Source organism: Rhinoderma darwinii, chromosome 11 (genome assembly GCF_050947455.1).
Source record: "Rhinoderma darwinii isolate aRhiDar2 chromosome 11, aRhiDar2.hap1, whole genome shotgun sequence".
In the NCBI taxonomy this organism is placed as follows: Eukaryota; Metazoa; Chordata; class Amphibia; order Anura; family Rhinodermatidae; genus Rhinoderma; species Rhinoderma darwinii.
The window spans coordinates 99474962-99497904 of NC_134697.1; the positions used below are offsets into that span (position 1 = coordinate 99474962).

The following is a 22943-nucleotide window of genomic DNA, read 5'->3' on the forward strand; positions in this document are numbered from 1 at the left end:
TCCAACTAAAGGCTTATGTACAGGAGACAACACAGCAACAGGATACAGGAAGCAGGATACGACTAATTGACCATTTGTAATACGAACATGGGTAGACAGCAACAACGCTCAAGCAAGGAGTGGAGGGCGGAACAATTTTTAAAGTCCAGGGTGATCTGGGGATAGGTTAGGGAACTTTTAGTAATTCTAGTCCAGGGCAGAATGGCCACACGAGCTGGGGTCTCCGAGGAGGGAGACACTGGCAGGAGGCCAAGAGTCTGCGGTTTCGGCCATCCACCGATGGGGGGCGGCGGCGGGCCGCAGCCATTGAAATACACAAGCCTTCACTGGGCCATGATTTTCCTCAGTCTGAAGAAATTATTTTTGGGATGTTAGACTAATTTGGTTATTGGATTTTTAGTAGCACAGGCAAAGATAGGATAGAACATACCAGTTATATCTAACCTGCCTTACTCATACTTAACGGGGTTGTCCAGGATTAAAAGAATATAGCTGCTTTCCTCTAAAAACAGCACCACAGCTGTCCACAGGTTGCATCTGGTATTGCAGCTTAGCCCCCTTCACTTCAATGGAGATAAGTTACAATACCAAACACAACCCATGGACCCAAGAAGAAATGTTTTTCTAGTCCTGGACATCCCCTTGAAATGTGATATCAGGCTGCTGTAGGATATGGAACCTTTATACTAAATTTATATCTTGTATTATGGGCGGGACAAGCCCTTTTGGTTCAAAAGGCAGAAGTTTTATAATGCCCCCCCCCCCCCACCATCAGCTCCTTTATCCTACCAGTTCCAAATGCAAGGCCGACCGGCCACCCTACTACACACCAGTAGTAGGATCCGCAAGGTCCTGTAGCTTCTCTCATCGCTCCACCCCTCACCTCTCTTATACTATATATTATATACTATATATACTGGCACTTAACACTGTTGAGTCAGCCATGCCCCCCTACAGAAAAGTGCTGATTGGTTTACAGTGCGCACCTGTCCCACAGTGAATGTCTGATTCGAAGTCCAGATGAAGTTACCTGGAAGGTGGGTGATAATAGCAAGAGATGTCAAGTAACAGTACAGATAAGCAGCAACAGTTCGTAGCGTAAGACAGAGACGTGGTCAAGAAATAATCCAAATTCTGTACACAAGCAAGCAGCAATGGTTTGTAGAGTAAGGCAGAGACGTGGTCAAGAAATAATGTAAAATTCTGTACATAAGCAAGCAGCCACGGTTTGTAAAGTAAGGTAGAGATGTGGTCAAGAATTAATCCAAGTTCTGTACACAAGCAAGCAGCAATAGTTTGTAGAGTAAGGCAGATACATTGTCAATAGTCTGGCAAGGAGGAAACCTAAGGTCCAGGCTTATTTAGGAAGCCAAAATGCTGAGACTAGACAAGTAATCAAGACAAGGAATCTCAAGAGGCAAGAACCAAGAGAACCCAGGCAATAGATGCAGCATTGGCACTGTCCAACAGCACCAGTAGCGATGAGAAGAGCTTCTGCCTAGGACACAGGAGTTTCTGGGTTTGAATCCTCACATTGTTGTTCTCTCATTAATGAGAGTGTCATTTTTTAGTCCATATATTGCACCACCCCTCAATGAAGCCCTAGATGGCTGAATACTCTGGCTACCTCTTGTCCCGGCCCTGTCTTGTATATAGATACATGAAATAAATGATACACAGCAGTTTACAATTTGTGTATTCTTCTTATTCTCAGTTACAGACTCGCTTGATGACCTCCACAGTTCGGTCCTGTCTTTGTTGCTGACTACAATCCAATGCATACTCTTCTCACTCTGCGCCTCGATTTCTGAGCTCCCTGCACTGTATCCAACGTTCATCCTCCAAGTACTAAACCGCTCCTTCTTGTATGGAGGAAACGCTGCCTTTCTGTCTATAGCGTAAGGAACAATTTGGATACATGTTTGTAAATATATGCAAAGTGCATTCTCGACCGAAGGCGTTAGCGCTCAAAAATAATCAATTATTGATACGTTAAAATTATTTTAACCATAAAATTGTTGTAAAGTCTCCAAACACATAGCGTCAAGCTGTAATACCACACACAGCCTGTGGGCAGGTGTGATGCCGTTTTCGAGAAGAAAGCATTTATATTTTTTCTAAATCAGGACAACCCCTTTAACCACTTTTGGACATTTGACGTACATTTATGTCATAGTCAGGAGGAGAAGGGGATACAGCGTGCTCATAGACTCTTTATTACAGCTTACGCCTCGCATCCAACAGCCCGGATCGGAGATGATTTTGATCCCGGACGTTTAACCGCTTTGATGCCGTAGTCAATAGCAACTGCGGCTTCTAAACTGTTGGACAGAGTAGGAGCCCCTCGTCACCCCATTGACCTCCTTGCGATGTGTCAATAGGTTGTCATGGCACCCGGGGACATAATGAGGGCCCTCACGTCTGCCATGTTGCTGCTCCTACTACAGAGTAACTACTTACACATAGACACATGCTGCACACACTACTCACACATAGACACATGCCCCACACACTACAAACACATGGACACATGCCGCACACACTACTCACACATAGACACATGCCGCACACACACTACTCACACATAGACACATGCCCCACACACTACTCACACATAGACACATGCCGCACACACTAATCACACATAGAAACATGCCGCACACACTACTCACACATAGACACATGCCACACACACTACTCACACATAGACACATGCCCCACACACTACTCACACATAGACACAAGCCGCACACACTACTCACACATAGACACATGCCACACACACTACTCACACATAGACACATGCCGCACACACTACTCACACATAGACACATGCCGCACACACTACTCACACATAGACACATGCCGCACACACTACTCACACATAGACACATGCCGCACACACTACTCACACATAGACAAATGCCGCACACACTACTCACACATAGACACATGCCACACACACTACTCACACATAGACACATGCCGCACACACTACTCACACATAGACACATGCCGCACACACTACTCACACATAGACACATGCCGCACACACTACTCACACATAGACACATGCCACACACACTACTCACACATAGACACATGCCGCACACACTACTCACACATAGACACATGCCCCACACACTACTCACACATTAGACACATGCCCCACACACTACTCACACATTAGACACATGCCCCACACACTACTCACACATTGGACAAGTTTTTAAAAATATTTGACAGGTTAATAGAAACTCTTTTTTTTAGTGCTAACTCATCCTTTTCTATAAAATATGTATATTTCATGGTACTATGTAAGTAAGTGAGTCTGAGGGCAGGGACAAGTATCCACTGTATGTTAGAACTATATATATATATATATATATATATATATATAGGCATCTACCAATCAGGTTGCTATATATATATATATATATATATATATATATATATATATATATATAGAGTGCTAGTAATACAAATGGTAGAAAAAGATGACCAATGCTCTGCTGCTGTGTGAACTATGGCCTGGTCGTAGGTATAGGGGCTGCAGAGGTAGCAGTCGTACTGACAAGTTCCAAAGGCCCCTCTGCCACATAAGAAGACACCAGTGTTGTAAGTCGGATATGGTGGTGGGGACCCAGTTACAGATTTTACATTGGAGCCCGGGGCCCTGACCAGGACTAATGGTCCATTTCTTGCTGCATTTTTGGAAAGGTAACACTTTCCCTATTTTGTCTCGTAGGTTCCCTCCCAGACACTTTGGAAAGCTGTATGGACTGGTGATGTCTCTTTCTGCGTTGATATCTCTCCTGCAGTATCCAGCGTTTTATATCATCCGGACGTATCTACACGGAGACCCGCTCTATGTATGTAATCCGTCACGTACATGAAGACGTACTCTCTGAAAACCTACCATTTATCAGTATTATTACGTTTGTTTTTTAGGTTAATATTTCGTTGATGATCCTGATGCTCCTCACGTTCGGCCACCCAATCAATGTTTTTCGCGTTTGGAGGCAAAAGAAGGCTGTGAGGGACAACGCAGAAGGACAGTCAGACCTTTAATAACCCAAAGAGGCTTTATGGCTAATATTCACATTGCAAGAACTATACAATATTTATCAATACCAAGTGAAGGGACCTCAAGAGACATGACTAGAAGCTCTTCTCACCTAAATATTTCAACAAAGCTTGAAAACGAGCCCTTCTGGGACTGAATGGGAGGACGCTCGAGAAGAAGCTTTTGTAGGGACTTTTTGTATTGAATATGACCTCCAATTCTCTCTCCCTGAACCAGCCTGCCTATATATAGTAAACATAGGGTCATCACATATAGAATGACCGTTTTAATCGGCCCATGTATAGCCAAGAATTACCATGTGCCCACGTCAAAGTAAAGGAGAGGTCGTGCCCTGTAACACTGGTCAATATTGGACCGTAAAGGGAATGTATCACCTATATTTTTCTATTTACTAATTAAAGTTATATGCTGCGACATATTTTTGCAGTCTGTATTAATTTTTTGGATTGTGTAACTTAGTTTTCTATTTTCTTTAGACGATTATGGGGGCAGCCATATTGTCTGGGCTGCGCACAGCAGTTTAGGGATTTGCTTTACATGGACATAGGAAACTTTAGTCAGAAAATGTTGACTTCTATGGGAGAGTGTAGTGGGCATGCTCTATGACAGGGAGGTGGGAGGAGAGCTGTGTACATCACCTAATGGCATGATCCAGTGTTATCCACCTCCAGCATTATAACAGAGGTGTTACCTGTCAGTGTAATCCTGCCTGTGATAATGAGATGATTGCAGAGAAGTGATCTCTACAGATTAGGAAGGATCAGTCTATTATGAACGGTGGATCCTGTGTTATCTACATATAGGTGTTACCTGTCAGTGTAATCCTGCCTGTGATAATGAGATGACTGCTGAGAAGTGATCTTTACAGATCACGATGGATCAGTCTATTATGAACGGTGGATCCTGTGTTATCTATATATAGGTGTTACCTGTCAGTGTAATCCTGCCTGTGATAATGAGATGAATGCAGAGAAGTGATCTCTACAGATCACGATGGATCAGTCTATTATGAACGGTGGATCCTGTGTTATTTATATATAGGTGTTACCTGTCAGTGTAATCCTGCCTGTGATAATGAGATGACTGCTGAGAAGTGATCTCTACAGATCACGATGGATCAGTCTATTATGAACGGTGGATCCTGTGTTATCTATATATAGGTGTTACCTGTCAGTGTAATCCTGCCTGTGATAATGAGATGACTGCTGAGAAGTGATCTCTACAGATCACGATGGATCAGTCCATTATGAATGGTGGATCCTGTGTTATCTATATATAGGTGTTACCTGTCAGTGTAATCCTGCCTGTGATAATGAGATGACTGCTGAGAAGTGATCTCTACAGATCACGATGGATCAGTCCATTATGAATGGTGGATCCTGTGTTATCTATATATCGGTGTTACCTGTCAGTGTAATCCTGCCTGTGATAATAATGACTGCTGAGAAGTGATCTCTACAGATTAGGAAGGATCAGTCCATTATGAATGGTGGATCCTGTGTTATCTATATATAGGTGTTACCTGTCAGTGTAATCCTGCCTGTGATAATGAGATGACTGCTGAGAAGTGATCTCTACAGATCACGATGGATCAGTCCATTATGAATGGTGGATCCTGTGTTATCTATATATAGGTGTTACCTGTCAGTGTAAGGGTATGTGCACACACACTAATTACGTCCGTAATTGACGGACGTATTTCGGCCGCAAGTACCGGACCGAACACAGTGCAGGGAGCCGGGCTCCTAGCATCATAGTTATGTACGATGCTAGGAGCCCCTGCCTCTCCGTGGAACTACTGTCCCGTACTGAAAACATGATTACAGTACGGGACAGTTGTCCTGCAGAGAGGCAGGGACTCCTAGCATCGTACATAACTATGATGCTAGGAGCCCGGCTCCCTGCACTGAGTTCGGTCCGGGACTTGCGGCCGAAATACGTCCGTCAATTACGGACGTAATTAGTGTGTGTGCACATACCCTAATCCTGCCTGTGATAATGAGATGACTGCTGAAAAGTGATCTCTACAGAACAGGAAGGATCAGCCTATTGTGAGCGCTTAGTGGCCAACCAAAATATAAAAAATATGTGCAGTATAAGCCCTTCCTGCACAGAGCCATAATAATACGGCGTTCCCGCATTACACCATACAATTTATTTTTTACATTTTTTGCTATTGCTTTGTACATAATACAAAATATACAATCCCTCGATGTGATTTCATCCCAACATACAACTTTAGTGCCCCAGGAGAGGTTTTTACAATGGGACTTATTTAAGTCACTTTGTAATTACATTATATTGCACTGATTGGGGAGGAGCTTGAATAGCGCTGCCGCTCCATTAGAAGTTTCTGGAAATCCTGGCGGAAATACCCGAGTACATCGATTGGCTATATCTGTCATTCTCATAGACATTGAATGGAGCGGCGGCTCATTTCAAGCTCCTCCCCATTCTGGGGGTGAAGTGAGAAGGACCTGGTTTTTCGGGGCCTCCATTCTCAGGATAGTTAGGGGGTAAACTTAGGTACATTAGAGTAGTAAGGGGGGCACAGAAAGTAAGAAAATGGTGTTCACCATGGCCGGCCTCGGGATGTCTAGAGGAGTATCGTATGTAGATAAATAGTGGGTGGAGTGGCAGGAATGTAGGAGGGGAGATCATCAAGGCCGGAGGGTTTATAAGGAGAGAGCAGTTTTATCACTTACCACATTGTTTTTGTCTGTGTATATAATCAATAACCTAATATTAGTAATTGATACCGCAGTGTAATATTAAAAAATTTGGGCAAGGCCCCAGCGAGAATTGAACTCGCGACCCCTGGTTTACAAGACCAGTGCTCTAACCACTGAGCTATGGAGCCTCATGAGACTTCCTGTGTTTGACTCACGAGTCCAGAACTACAGCGGCGAGGAACAACCACTCCCGATTTACAACGGCTGCTTCGGGGAAATGTTTTTAGGGTCGCACTGATCAGCCGATGCGTTACACGCGGGCCCAGGAAAAACGGTGTCATGTGGAGGATGGGAAACAGGTTGCAGAGATCAGGTGAAGGTGTGGACAGTATAAAACTGGGAGAGTCCTGAAATGATTAACCCCTTCAGGACGCAGCCTGTTTTGGCCTTCAGGACGCAGCAATTTTTTTTATTTTTTTCGAAAGCCATAAGTTTTTTAGTTTTTCATGTTTTTCTTCTCCGGATTTTATTTTGCTGTTGACATCGGTGTGAGGGCTCGTGGGACCACTTGTAGTTTTTGGTCTTTTTTTTTCTCTTTTTGGGGTACATACAACTTTTTGTTCACTTTTTTGGAGGCTGGATGAACAAAGATACAGAATATATTCATTTTATCGTATGTGGCGATTTTTTGGGAGATTTCTTTTTACGTTCCCGTCTTAAGTTCTGACATATTCCGGTCTTACGCAATCACTTGTAATGGTGGGAAACGCCTTCCGTACAATAAACTGCAGACACGATTGTCCATGAGAGAGGCTAAAAATCAGACACACGAGCAGCAGAGAAAAAAAATCTGGGCACTGGGTCCGACCAGCTGCACGGCATCAGGACAGAGAGCAGCGGCGCCCGTATCTGAGCAGGAGCCTGAAGCCATGATAGTGGAGTCTGATATCAATATAGGGGTCTGGTCTGAATATATTATAGGGGGTCTGGAATGTGATGTTAATATAGGGGTCTGAATATATTATAGGTGGTCCGCTCTGGGGTGTCATTATAAATAGGGGTCTTAATACATGTAGGGAGTCTGATATTAATATACAAGTCTGAATATATTTATTGGGTCTGATATTGATATAGGGGTCTGAATATATTTATTGGGTCTGATATTGATATAGGGGGTCTGAAAAGATGTAGGGGGTCTGATATTGATATATGGGGTCTGAATATATGTAGGGGGTCTGATATTGAGGTCTGATATTGATATAGGGGGTCTGATATTGATATAGGGGGTCTGAATAGATGTAGGGCTCTGAATAGATGTAGGGGGTCTTATATTGATATAGGTGTCTGATATTGATATATGGGGTCTGATATTGATATAGGGGGTCTTATATTGATATATGGGGTCTGATATTGATATAGGGGGTCTGATATTGATATATGGGGTCTTATATTGATATAGGGGGTCTGATATTGATATAGGGGGTCTGATATTGATATATGGGGTCTGATATTGATATAGGGGGTCTGATATTGATATATGGGGTCTGATATTGATATAGGGGGTCTGATATTGATATATGGGGTCTGATATTGATATATGGGGTCTGATATTGATATAGGGAGTCTTATATTGATACATGGGGTCTGATATTGATATATGGGGTCTGATATTGATATAGGGGGTCTGATATTGATATAGGGGGTCTGATATTGATATATGGGGTCTGATATTGATATAGGGGTCTTATATTGATATAGGGGGTCTTAATAGATGTAGGGGGTCTGATATTGATATAGGGGGTCTTATATTGATATATGGGGTCTGATATTGATATAGGGGGTCTGATATTGATATATGGGGTCTTATATTGATATAGGGGGTCTTAATAGATGTAGGGGGTCTGATATTGATATAGGGGGTCTTATATTGATATATGGGGTCTGATATTGATATAGGGGGTCTGATATTGATATATGGGGTCTTATATTGATATAGGGGGTCTGATATTGATATAGGGGGTCTGATATTGATATATGGGGTCTGATATTGATATAGGGGGTCTGATATTGATATATGGGGTCTGATATTGATATAGGGGGTCTGATATTGATATATGGGGTCTGATATTGATATATGGGGTCTGATATTGATATAGGGAGTCTTATATTGATACATGGGGTCTGATATTGATATATGGGGTCTGATATTGATATAGGGGGTCTGATATTGATATAGGGGGTCTGATATTGATATATGGGGTCTGATATTGATATAGGGGTCTTATATTGATATAGGGGGTCTTAATAGATGTAGGGGGTCTTATATTGATATAGGGGGTCTTAATAGATGTAAGGGGTCTTATATTGATATAGGGGGTCTTATATTGATATATGGGGTCTGATATTGATATAGGGGGTCTGATATTGATATAGGGGGTCTGATATTGATATATGGGGTCTGATATTGATATAGGGGGTCTTAATAGATGTAAGGGGTCTTATATTGATATAGGGGGTCTTATATTGATATATGGGGTCTGATATTGATATAGGGGGTCTGATATTGATATAGGGGGTCTGATATTGATATAGGGGGTCTGATATTGATATAGGGGGTCTGATATTGATATATGGGGTCTGATATTGATATAGGGGGTCTTAATAGATGTAAGGGGTCTTATATTGATATAGGGGGTCTTATATTGATATATGGGGTCTGATATATTTAGGGGGTCTGATATTGGTGTAGGGGTCTTATTTTGATATATGGGGTCTGATATTGTTATAGGTGTCCTGAATATATTTACGGGTCTGATATTGATATAGTGGGGCTGAATATATTTAGGGGTCTGATATTAATATAGGGGGTCTGAATATATTTAGGGGTCTGGACTGAGGTGTGAGTATATTAAACCACGCCCCTTTATATAAGCCTAGAAAAGGCCACTCCCATTTCTGTCCCTGGTAGACATCTTTGGTATTATTTGGTGGCAACCCTAAGTGGGGGCCATTTCTGCAGCAGTCCCCCATTTATCTCTATGGGGGCACCATACAGAATACCACTGCGGGTGAATAGAGTTTAGTAGACTATTCCATACAGCGCATGCGCATTTTACACATAGTTTAGCAGACCGCGCCACTGTAGACCAATCACAGCGACTCAATACAAACGAACAGCCTCTATTCCAACCACAATATGGCCGATGCTTCACGTAAGCAGGTTAAGTAGGCGGAACGGAAGTGACGTTGTCTACTGATGACAGCCGCTGGTTTCCTAGGAAGTGGTTCAGTGTGACTTCCGGCGGCCTGGAGAGCTGTGGCGGGAAGAGAAGGATCGCCGGTAGCGCGGGGCACGTGACACCATGGCCGACACGTTGGAATTTAACGCTATATACCAGGAGGTGAAGGGCTCCATGGTAAGAATGAACGTGTGTACAACGTCATAGAGGGGGCTGCGTTATATCCGGTGGTTTAGGGTCACATCACTGGTTTTGGGGTCACATCTGCAAGGATTGGAGGGGGTGTTGATGTAAAGGAATGGCTGAGATAGAACTATCTCCTCCGCCGGCCGCCGTGCCTCGAAATACTGGCAGACGGCGTTATCCGCACGTTCACCGCTTGCTTTTCACTGCAGCACGTCTCTATATTCATCTCCTTTGTTTCTCTCCCGTCACAGATCGATGGTCGCCTGCGTTTATCCAAGGCCGGGCTCATGTACAAGAACAGTAAGACCGGGAAGGTGGAGAACATCGCAGCCACTGATCTGGCGGAGGGCGTGTGGCGCCGGGTAGCCCTCGGGCACGGCATCAAACTCTTAACGCAAGCGGGACAAGTGTATAAATATGACGGCTTCCGGGAGGCGGTAAGTTGTCCTATGTTCTAGCACGTGAGTCCTGCAGGTCAAGAGGTGGACGGGAGTCTCCCGACGTTTGATGTAACTGTATGTCATGGGGGGGTATGGAGCGGGCACACGGGCTCAGCGGGTGTCGGCTGGATATTACGGGCGGGATCAGCGATAACTCCGATCCCAACTACTCAACCTCTTAGATGCCGCACTCACCTGATGCCAATGGTTGTTATGGTAGCCTGGGGCCTAATGAAGCCCCCAGGTCTGCCCTTCTGAGCGTAATGACAATAGACTGTGAATACGTAATTATTACTGCGTGTCACACCATCGACCGCTTCTTCAGTTCTCTAAAAAAAAACAATCCCAGAATCACTTCTCCCAAAATAGAGAATAAAAAGTCACAAGTACCCCAAAATACAACCAATAAAAAAATGCCACCCGTCCCGCAAGAAACAAGCCCCCGACACCGCGTATATGACTAAGAATAAAACGGTTCTGGCTCTCCGAATATGGCGATGATAAATGTGCAGAGTCTTCCAAAAGCGGAGAATATCGGGCGCCATTTATCAGTGCGACAGCGGCCCCGTATCTGCGGATTATTATTACATATACCCTGATGTACTCCTCACATATTACATATACCCTGATGTACTCCTCACATATTACATATACCCTGATGTACTCCTCACATATTACATATACCCTGATGTACTCCTCACATGTTACATATATCCTGATGTACTCCTCACATATTACATATACCCTGATGTACTCCTCACAGATTACATATACCCTGATGTACTCCTCACATAGTACATATACCCTGATGTACTCCTCACATATTACATATACCCTGATGTACTCCTCACACATTACATATACCCTGATGTACTCCTCACATATTACATATATCCTGATGTACTCCTCACATATTACATATATCCTGATGTACTCCTCACATATTACATATACCCTGATGTACTCCTCACATATTACATATACCCTGATGTACTCCTCACATATTACACATACCCTGATGTACTCCTCACATATTACATATACCCTGATGTACTCCTCACATATTACATATACCCCGATGTACTCCTCACATATTACATATACCCTGATGTACTCCTCACATATTACATATACCCCGATGTACTCCTCACAGATTACATATACCCTGATGTACTCCTCACATATTACATATACCCTGATGTACTCCTCACATATTACATATATCCTGATGTACTCCTCACATATTACATATATCCTGATGTACTCCTCACATATTACATATACCCTGATGTACTCCTCACATATTACATATACCCTGATGTACTCCTCACATATTACATATACCCCGATGTACTCCTCACATATTACATATACCCTGATGTACTCCTCACATATTACATATACCCTGATGTACTCCTCACATATTACATATATCCTGATGTACTCCTCACATATTACATATATCCTGATGTACTCCTCACATATTACATATACCCTGATGTACTCCTCACACATTACATATATCCTGATGTGCTCCTCACATATTACATATACCCTGATGTACTCCTCACATATTACATATATCCTGATGTACTCCTCACATATTACATATACCCTGATGTACTCCTCACATATTACATATATCCTGATGTACTCCTCACAGCTTACATATACCCTGATGTACTCCTCACATATTACATATACCCTGATGTACTCCTCACATATTACATATACCCTGATGTACTCCTCACATATTACATATACCCTGATGTACTCCTCACATATTACATATATCCTGATGTACTCCTCACATATTACATATATCCTGATGTACTCCTCACACATTACATATATCCTGATGTACTCCTCACATATTACATATATCCTGATGTACTCCTCACATATTACATATACCCTGATGTACTCCTCACATATTACATATACCCTGATGTACTCCTCACATATTACATATATCCTGATGTACTCCTCACATATTACATATACCCTGATGTACTCCTCACATATTACATATATCCTGATGTACTCCTCACATATTACATATATCCTGATGTACTCCTCACATATTACATATACCCTGATGTACTCCTCACATATTACATATACCCTGATGTGCTCCTCACACATTACATATACCCTGATGTACTAATCACATATTACATATATCCTGATGTACTCCTCACATATTACATATACCCTGATGTACTCCTCACATATTACATATACCCTGATGTACTCCGCACAGTTTACATATACCCTGATGTACTCCTCACATATTACATATACCCTGATGTACTCCTCACATATTACATATACCCTGATGTACTCCTCACATATTACATATACCCTGATGTACTCCTCACATATTACATATACCCTGATGTACTCCTCACATATTACATATACCCTGATGTACTCCTCACATATTACATATACCCTGATGTACTCCTCACATATTACATATATCCTGATGTACTCCTCACATATTACATATACCCTGATGTACTCCTCACATATTACATATATCCTGATGTACTCCTCACATATTACATATACCCTGATGTACTCCTCACATATTACATATATCCTGATGTACTCCTCACATATTACATATACCCTGATGTACTCCTCACATATTACATATACCCTGATGTACTCCTCACATATTACATATACCCTGATGTACTCCTCACATATTACATATATCCTGATGTACTCCTCACATATTACATATACCCTGATGTACTCCTCACAGATTACATATACCCTGATGTACTCCTCACATATTACATATACCCTGATGTACTCCTCACATATTACATATATCCTGATGTACTCCTCACATATTACATATATCCTGATGTACTCCTCACATATTACATATATCCTGATGTACTCCTCACATATTACATATACCCCGATGTCCACATATATTACATATACCCTGATGTACTCCTGACATATTACATATACACTGATGTACTCCTCACATATTACATATACCCTGATGTACTCCTCACATATTACATATACCCTGATGTACTCCTCACATATTACATATACCCTGATGTAGTCCTCACATATTACATATACCCTGATGTACTCCTCACATATTACATATATCCTGATGTACTCCTCACATATTACATATACCCTGATGTACTCCTCACATATTACATATACCCTGATGTACTCCTCACATATTACATATACCCTGATGTACTCCTCACATATTACATATACCCTGATGTACTCCTCACATATTACATATACCCTGATGTACTCCTCACATATTACATATACCCTGATGTACTCCTCACATATTACATATACCCTGATGTACTCCTCACACATTACATATATCCTGATGTACTCCTCACATATTACATATACCCTGATGTACTCCGCACAGATTACATATACCCTGATGTACTCCTCACACATTACATATACCCTGATGTACTCCTCACATATTACATATACCCTGATGTACTCCTCACATATTACATATATCCTGATGTACTCCGCACTGATTACATATACCCTGATGTACTCCTCACATATTACATATATCCTGATGTACTCCTCATATATTACATATACCCTGATGTACTCCTCACATATTACATATACCCTGATGTACTCCTCACATATTACATATACCCTGATGTACTCCTCACATATTACATATACCCTGATGTACTCCTCACATATTACATATATCCTGATGTACTCCTCACATATTACATATACCCTGATATACTCCTCACATATTACATATATCCTGATGTACTCCTCACATCTTACATATATCCTGATGTACTCCTCACATATTACATACATCCTGATGTACTCCTCACAGATTACATATACCCTGATGTACTCCTCACATATTACATATACCCTGATGTACTCCTCACATATTACATATACCCTGATGTACTCCGCACATATTACATATATCCTGATGTACTCCTCACATATTACATATATCCTGATGTACTCCTCACAGATTACATATATCCTGATGTGCTCCTCACAGATTACATATATCCTGATGTACTCCTCACATATTACATATATCCTGATGTGCTCCTCACATATTACATATACCCCGATGTACTCCTCACATATTACATATACCCTGATGTACTCCTCACATCTTACATATATCCTGATGTACTCCTCACATATTACATATATCCTGATGTACTCCTCACATATTACATATATCCTGATGTGCTCCTCACAGATTACATATATCCTGATGTGCTCCTCACATATTACATATATCCTGATGTACTCCTCACATATTACATATATCCTGATGTACTCCTCACATATTACATATACCCTGATGTACTCCACACATATTACATATACCCTGATGTACTCCTCACATATTACATATACCCTGATGTACTCATTACATATTACATATATCCTGATGTACTCCTCACAGATTACATATACACTGATGTACTCCTCACGTATTACATATACCCTGATGTACTCCTCACGTATTACATATACCCTGATGTACTCCTCACATATTACATATACCCTGATGTACTCCGCACATATTACATATACCCTGATGTACTCCTCACATATTACATATATCCTGATGTACTCCTCACATATTACATATACCCTGATGTACTCCTCACATATTACATATACCCTGATGTACTCCTCACATATTACATATATCCTGATGTACTCCTCACATATTACATATACCCTGATGTACTCCTCACATATTACATATATCCTGATGTACTCCTCACATATTACATATATCCTGATGTACTCCTCACATATTACATATACCCTGATGTACTCCTCACATATTACATATACCCTGATGTACTCCTCACATATTACATATACCCTGATGTACTCCTCACATATTACATATATACTGATGTACTCCTCACATATTACATATATCCTGATGTACTCCTCACATATTACATATATCCTGATGTACTCCTCACATATTACATATACCCTGATGTACTCCTCACATATTACATATACCCCGATGTACTCCGCACATATTACATATATCCTGATGTACTCCTCACATATTACATATATCCTGATGTACTCCTCACATATTACATATACCCTGATATACTCCTCACATATTACATATATCCTGATGTACTCCTCACATATTACATATACCCCGATGTACTCCTCACATATTACATATACCCCGATGTACTCCTCACATATTACATATATCCTGATGTACTCCTCACATATTACATATACCCTGATGTACTCCTCACAGATTACATATACCCTGATGTACTCCTCACATATTACATATATCCTGATGTACTCCTCACATATTACATACACCCTGATGTACTCCTCACATATTACATACACCCTGATGTACTCCTCACATATTACATATACCCTGATGTACTCCTCACATATTACATATACCCTGATGTACTCCTCACATATTACATATACACCGATGTACTCCTCACATATTACATATACCCTGATGTACTCCTCACATATTACATATACCCTGATGTACTCCTCACATATTACATATACCCTGATGTACTCCGCACAGCTTACATATATCCTGATGTACTCCTCACATATTACATATACCCCGATGTGCTCCTCACATATTACATATACCCTGATGTGCTCCTCACATATTACATATATCCTGATGTACTCCTCACATATTACATATACCCTGATGTACTCCTCACATATTACATATACCCTGATGTACTCCTCACATATTACATATACCCTGATGTACGCCTCACATATTACATATATCCTGATGTACTCCTCATATATTACATATACCCTGATGTACTCCTCACATATTACATATATCCTGATGTACTCCTCACATATTACATATATCCTGATGTACTCCTCACATATTACATATATCCTGATGTACTCCTCACATATTACATATATCCTGATGTACTCCTCACACATTACATATACCCTGATGTACTCCTCACATATTACATATATCCTGATGTGCTCCTCACATATTACATATATCCTGATGTGCTCCTCACATATTACATATACCCTGATGTACTCCTCACATATTACATATTACATATACCCTGATGTACTCCTCACATATTACATATACCCTGATGTACTCCTCACATATTACATATACCCTGATGTACTCCTCACATATTACATATATCCTGATGTACTCCTCACATATTACATATATCCTGATGTACTCCTCACATATTACATATATCCTGATGTGCTCCTCACATATTACATATACCCTGATGTACTCCTCACACATTACATATACCCTGATGTACTCCTCACATATTACATATACCCTGATGTACTCCTCACAGATTACATATACCCTGATGTACTCCTCACATATTACATATACCCTGATGTACTCCTCACATATTACATATATCCCGATGTACTCCTCACATATTACACATACCCTGATGTACTCCTCACATATTACATATACCCTGATGTACTCCTCACAGATTACATATATCCTGATGTACTCCTCACATATTACATATACCCTGATGTACACCTCACATATTACATATACCCTGATGTACTCCTCACATATTACATATACCCTGATGTACTCCTCACATATTACATATATCCTGATGTACTCCTCACATATTACATATATCCTGATGTACTCCTCACATATTACATACATCCTGATGTACTCCTCACATATTACATACACCCTGATGTACTCCTCACATATTACATATACCCTGATGTACTCCTCACAGATTACATATACCCTGATGTACTAATCACAAATTACATATATCCTGATGTACTCCTCACATATTACATATACCCTGATGTACTCCTCACATATTACATATACCCTGATGTACTCCTCACATATTACATATACCCTGATGTACTCCTCACATATTACATATACCCTGATGTACTCCTCACATATTACATATACCCTGATGTACTAATCACAAATTACATATATCCTGATGTACTCCTCACATATTACATATACCCTGATGTACTCCTCACATATTACATATACCCTGATGTACTCCTCACATATTACATATACCCTGATGTACTCCTCACATATTACATATACCCTGATGTACTCCTCACATATTACATATATCCTGATGTACTCCTCACATATTACATATATCCTGATGTACTCCTCACATATTACATATATCCTGATGTACTCCTCACATATTACATATATCCTGATGTACTCCTCACATATTACATATATCCTGATGTACTCCTCACATATTACATATATCCTGATGTACTCCTCACATATTACATATATCCTGATGTACTCCTCACATATTACATATATCCTGATGTACTCCTCACATATTACATATATCCTGATGTACTCCTCACATATTACATATATCCTGATGTACTCCTCACATATTACATATATCCTGATGTACTCCTCACATATTACATATACCCTGATGTACTCCTCACATATTACATATACCCTGATGGACTCCTCACATATTACATATACCCTGATGTACTCCTCACACATTACATATACCCTGATGTACTCCGCACATATTACATATATCCTGATGTACTCCTCACATATTACATATACCCTGATGTACTCCTCACATATTACATATACCCTGATGTACTCCTCACATATTACATATATCCTGATGTACTCCTCACATATTACATATATCCTGATGTACTCCTCACATATTACATATACCCTGATGTACTCCTCACATATTACATATATCCTGATGTACTCCTCACATATTACATATACCCTGATGTACTCCTCACATATTACATATACCCTGATGTACTCCTCACATATTACATATACCCTGATGTACTCCTCACACATTACATATACCCTGATGTACTCCGCACATATTACATATATCCTGATGTACTCCTCACATATTACATATATCCTGATGTACTCCTCACATATTACATATACCCTGATGTACTCCTCACATATTACATATATCCTGATGTACTCCTCACATGTTACATATATCCTGATGTACTCCTCACATGTTACATATACCCTGATGTACTCCTCACATATTACATATACCCTGATGTACTCCTCACATATTACATATATCCTGATGTACTCCTCACATATTACATATATCCTGATGTACTCCTCACATATTACATATACCCTGATGTACTCCTCACATATTACATATACCCTGATGTACTCCTCACATATTACATATATCCTGATGTACTCCTCACATATTACATATATCCTGATGTACTCCTCACATATTACATATACCCTGATGTACTCCTCACATATTACATATACCCTGATGTACTCCTCACATATTACATATACCCTGATGTGCTCCTCACAGATTACATATATCCTGATGTGCTCCTCACAGATTACATATATCCTGATGTGCTCCTCACATATTACATATATCCTGATGTGCTCCTCACATATTACATATATCCTGATGTACTCCTCACATATTACATATATCCTGATGTACTCCTCACAGCTTACATATACCCTGATGTACTCCTCACATATTACATATACCCTGATGTACTCCTCACATATTACATATATCCTGATGTACTCCTCACATATTACATATACCCTGATGTACTCATTACATATATCCTGATGTACTCCTCACATATTACATATACCCTGATGTACTCCTCACATATTACATATACCCTGATGTACTCATTACATATATCCTGATGTACTCCTCACATATTACATATACCCTGATGTACTCCTCACACATTACATATACCCTGATGTACTCCGCACATATTACATATATCCTGATGTACTCCTCACATATTACATATACCCTGATGTACTCCTCACATATTACATATATCCTGATGTACTCCTCACATATTACATATATCCTGATGTACTCCTCACATATTACATATACCCTGATGTACTCCTCACATATTACATATATCCTGATGTACTCCTCACATATTACATATATCCTGATGTACTCCTCACATATTACATATACCCTGATGTACTCCTCACAGATTACATATACCCTGATGTACTCCTCACATATTACATATACCCTGATGTACTCCTCACATATTACATATACCCTGATGTACTCCTCACATATTACATATACCCTGATGTACTCCTCACATATTACATATACCCTGATGTACTCCTCACATATTACATATACCCTGATGTACTCCTCACATATTACATATACCCTGATGTACTCCGCACATATTACATATATCCTGATGTACTCCTCACATATTACATATATCCTGATGTACTCCTCACATATTACATATACCCTGATGTACTCCTCACATATTACATATACCCTGATGTACTCCTCACATATTACATATACCCTGATGTACTCCTCACATATTACATATACCCTGATGTACTCCTCACATATTACATATATCCTGATGTACTCCTCACATATTACATATATCCTGAAGTACTCCTCACATATTACATATACACTGATGTACTCCTCACATATTACATATATCCTGATGTACTCCTCACATATTACATATATCCTGATGTACTCCTCACATATTACATATATCCTGATGTACTCCTCACATATTACATATACCCTGATGTACTCCTCACATATTACATATTACATATACCCTGATGTACTCCTCACATATTACATATACCCTGATGTACTCCTCACATATTACATATACCCTGATGTACTCCTCACATATTACATATATCCTGATGTACTCCTCACATATTACATATATCCTGATGTACTCCTCACATATTACATATATCCTGATGTACTCCTCACATATTACATATATCCTGATGTACTCCTCACATATTACATATTACGTATATCCTGATGTACTCCTCACATATTACATATACACTGATGTACTCCTCACATATTACATATATCCTGATGTGCTCCTCACACATTACATATACCCTGATGTACTCCTCACATATTACATATATCCTGAAGTACTCCTCACATATTACATATACACTGATGTACTCCTCACATATTACATATATCCTGATGTACTCCTCACATATTACATATATCCTGATGTACTCCTCACATATTACATATATCCTGATGTACTCCTCACATATTACATATACCCTGATGTACTCCTCACATATTACATATATCCTGATGTGCTCCTCACATATTACATATACCCTGATGTGCTCCTCACATATTACATATACCCTGATGTGCTCCTCACATATTACATATATCCTGATGTACTCCTCACATATTACATACATCCTGATGTACTCCTCACATATTACATATACCCTGATGTACTCCTCACATATTACATATACCCTGATGTACTCCTCACAGATTACATATACCCTGATGTACTAATCACATATTACATATATCCTGATGTACTCCTCACATATTACATATATCCTGATGTACTCCTCACATATTACATATATCCTGATGTACTCCTCACATATTACATATACCCTGATGTACTCCTCACATATTACATATACCCTGATGTGCTCCTCACACATTACATATACCCTGATGTACTAATCACATATTACATATATCCTGATGTACTCCTCACATATTACATATACCCTGATGTACTCCTCACAGATTACATATACCCTGATGTACTCCTCACATATTACATATACCCTGATGTACTCCTCACATATTACATATACCCTGATGTACTCCTCACATATTACATATACCCTGATGTACTCCTCACATATTACATATACCCTGATGTACTCCTCACATATTACATATACCCTGATGTACTCCTCACATATTACATATACCCTGATGTACTCCGCACATATTACATATATCCTGATGTACTCCTCACATATTACATATATCCTGATGTACTCCTCACATATTACATATACCCTGATGTACTCCTCACATATTACATATACCCTGATGTACTCCTCACATATTACATATACCCTGATGTACTCCTCACATATTACATATACCCTGATGTACTCCTCACATATTACATATATCCTGATGTACTCCTCACATATTACATATATCCTGAAGTACTCCTCACATATTACATATACACTGATGTACTCCTCACATATTACATATATCCTGATGTACTCCTCACATATTACATATATCCTGATGTACTCCTCACATATTACATATATCCTGATGTACTCCTCACATATTACATATACCCTGATGTACTCCTCACATATTACATATTACATATACCCTGATGTACTCCTCACATATTACATATACCCTGATGTACTCCTCACATATTACATATACCCTGATGTACTCCTCACATATTACATATATCCTGATGTACTCCTCACATATTACATATATCCTGATGTACTCCTCACATATTACATATATCCTGATGTACTCCTCACATATTACATATATCCTGATGTACTCCTCACATATTACATATTACGTATATCCTGATGTACTCCTCACATATTACATATACACTGATGTACTCCTCACATATTACATATATCCTGATGTGCTCCTCACACATTACATATACCCTGATGTACTCCTCACATATTACATATATCCTGAAGTACTCCTCACATATTACATATACACTGATGTACTCCTCACATATTACATATATCCTGATGTACTCCTCACATATTACATATATCCTGATGTACTCCTCACATATTACATATATCCTGATGTACTCCTCACATATTACATATACCCTGATGTACTCCTCACATATTACATATATCCTGATGTGCTCCTCACATATTACATATACCCTGATGTGCTCCTCACATATTACATATACCCTGATGTGCTCCTCACATATTACATATATCCTGATGTACTCCTCACATATTACATACATCCTGATGTACTCCTCACATATTACATATACCCTGATGTACTCCTCACATATTACATATACCCTGATGTACTCCTCACAGATTACATATACCCTGATGTACTAATCACATATTACATATATCCTGATGTACTCCTCACATATTACATATATCCTGATGTACTCCTCACATATTACATATATCCTGATGTACTCCTCACATATTACATATACCCTGATGTACTCCTCACATATTACATATATCCTGATGTACTCCTCACATATTACATATACCCTGATGTACTCCTCACATATTACATATACCCTGATGTACTCCTCACACATTACATATACCCTGATG

The 22943-nt window shown here is 39.7% G+C and overlaps 2 protein-coding genes and 1 non-coding gene across 3 annotated transcripts in view; 2 read left to right on the forward strand and 1 right to left on the reverse strand.

Moving 5' to 3' along the window:
- Window positions 1-4505, forward strand: part of SLC43A3 (solute carrier family 43 member 3) — a 28639-nt gene extending 24134 nt beyond the window's left edge. The window contains exons 11-13 of the mRNA XM_075842236.1: window positions 1715-1898; window positions 3749-3872; window positions 3952-4505. Of these exons, the coding sequence (XP_075698351.1) occupies window positions 1715-1898; window positions 3749-3872; window positions 3952-4071 (428 nt within the window). The 3' untranslated portion in view covers window positions 4072-4505. The remainder of the gene's footprint in view (window positions 1-1714; window positions 1899-3748; window positions 3873-3951) is intronic.
- Window positions 4506-6874: 2369 nt separating this feature from the next.
- Window positions 6875-6947, reverse strand: TRNAT-UGU (transfer RNA threonine (anticodon UGU)). The gene has a single exon. It is a non-coding gene; the product is annotated as a tRNA-Thr (tRNA).
- Window positions 6948-10024: 3077 nt separating this feature from the next.
- SSRP1 (structure specific recognition protein 1) overlaps window positions 10025-22943 on the forward strand; it is a 32570-nt gene continuing 19651 nt past the window's right edge. Inside the window, exons 1-2 of the mRNA XM_075842204.1 lie at window positions 10025-10175; window positions 10436-10621. Coding sequence (XP_075698319.1) covers window positions 10122-10175; window positions 10436-10621 — 240 coding nt within the window. The 5' untranslated portion in view covers window positions 10025-10121. The remainder of the gene's footprint in view (window positions 10176-10435; window positions 10622-22943) is intronic.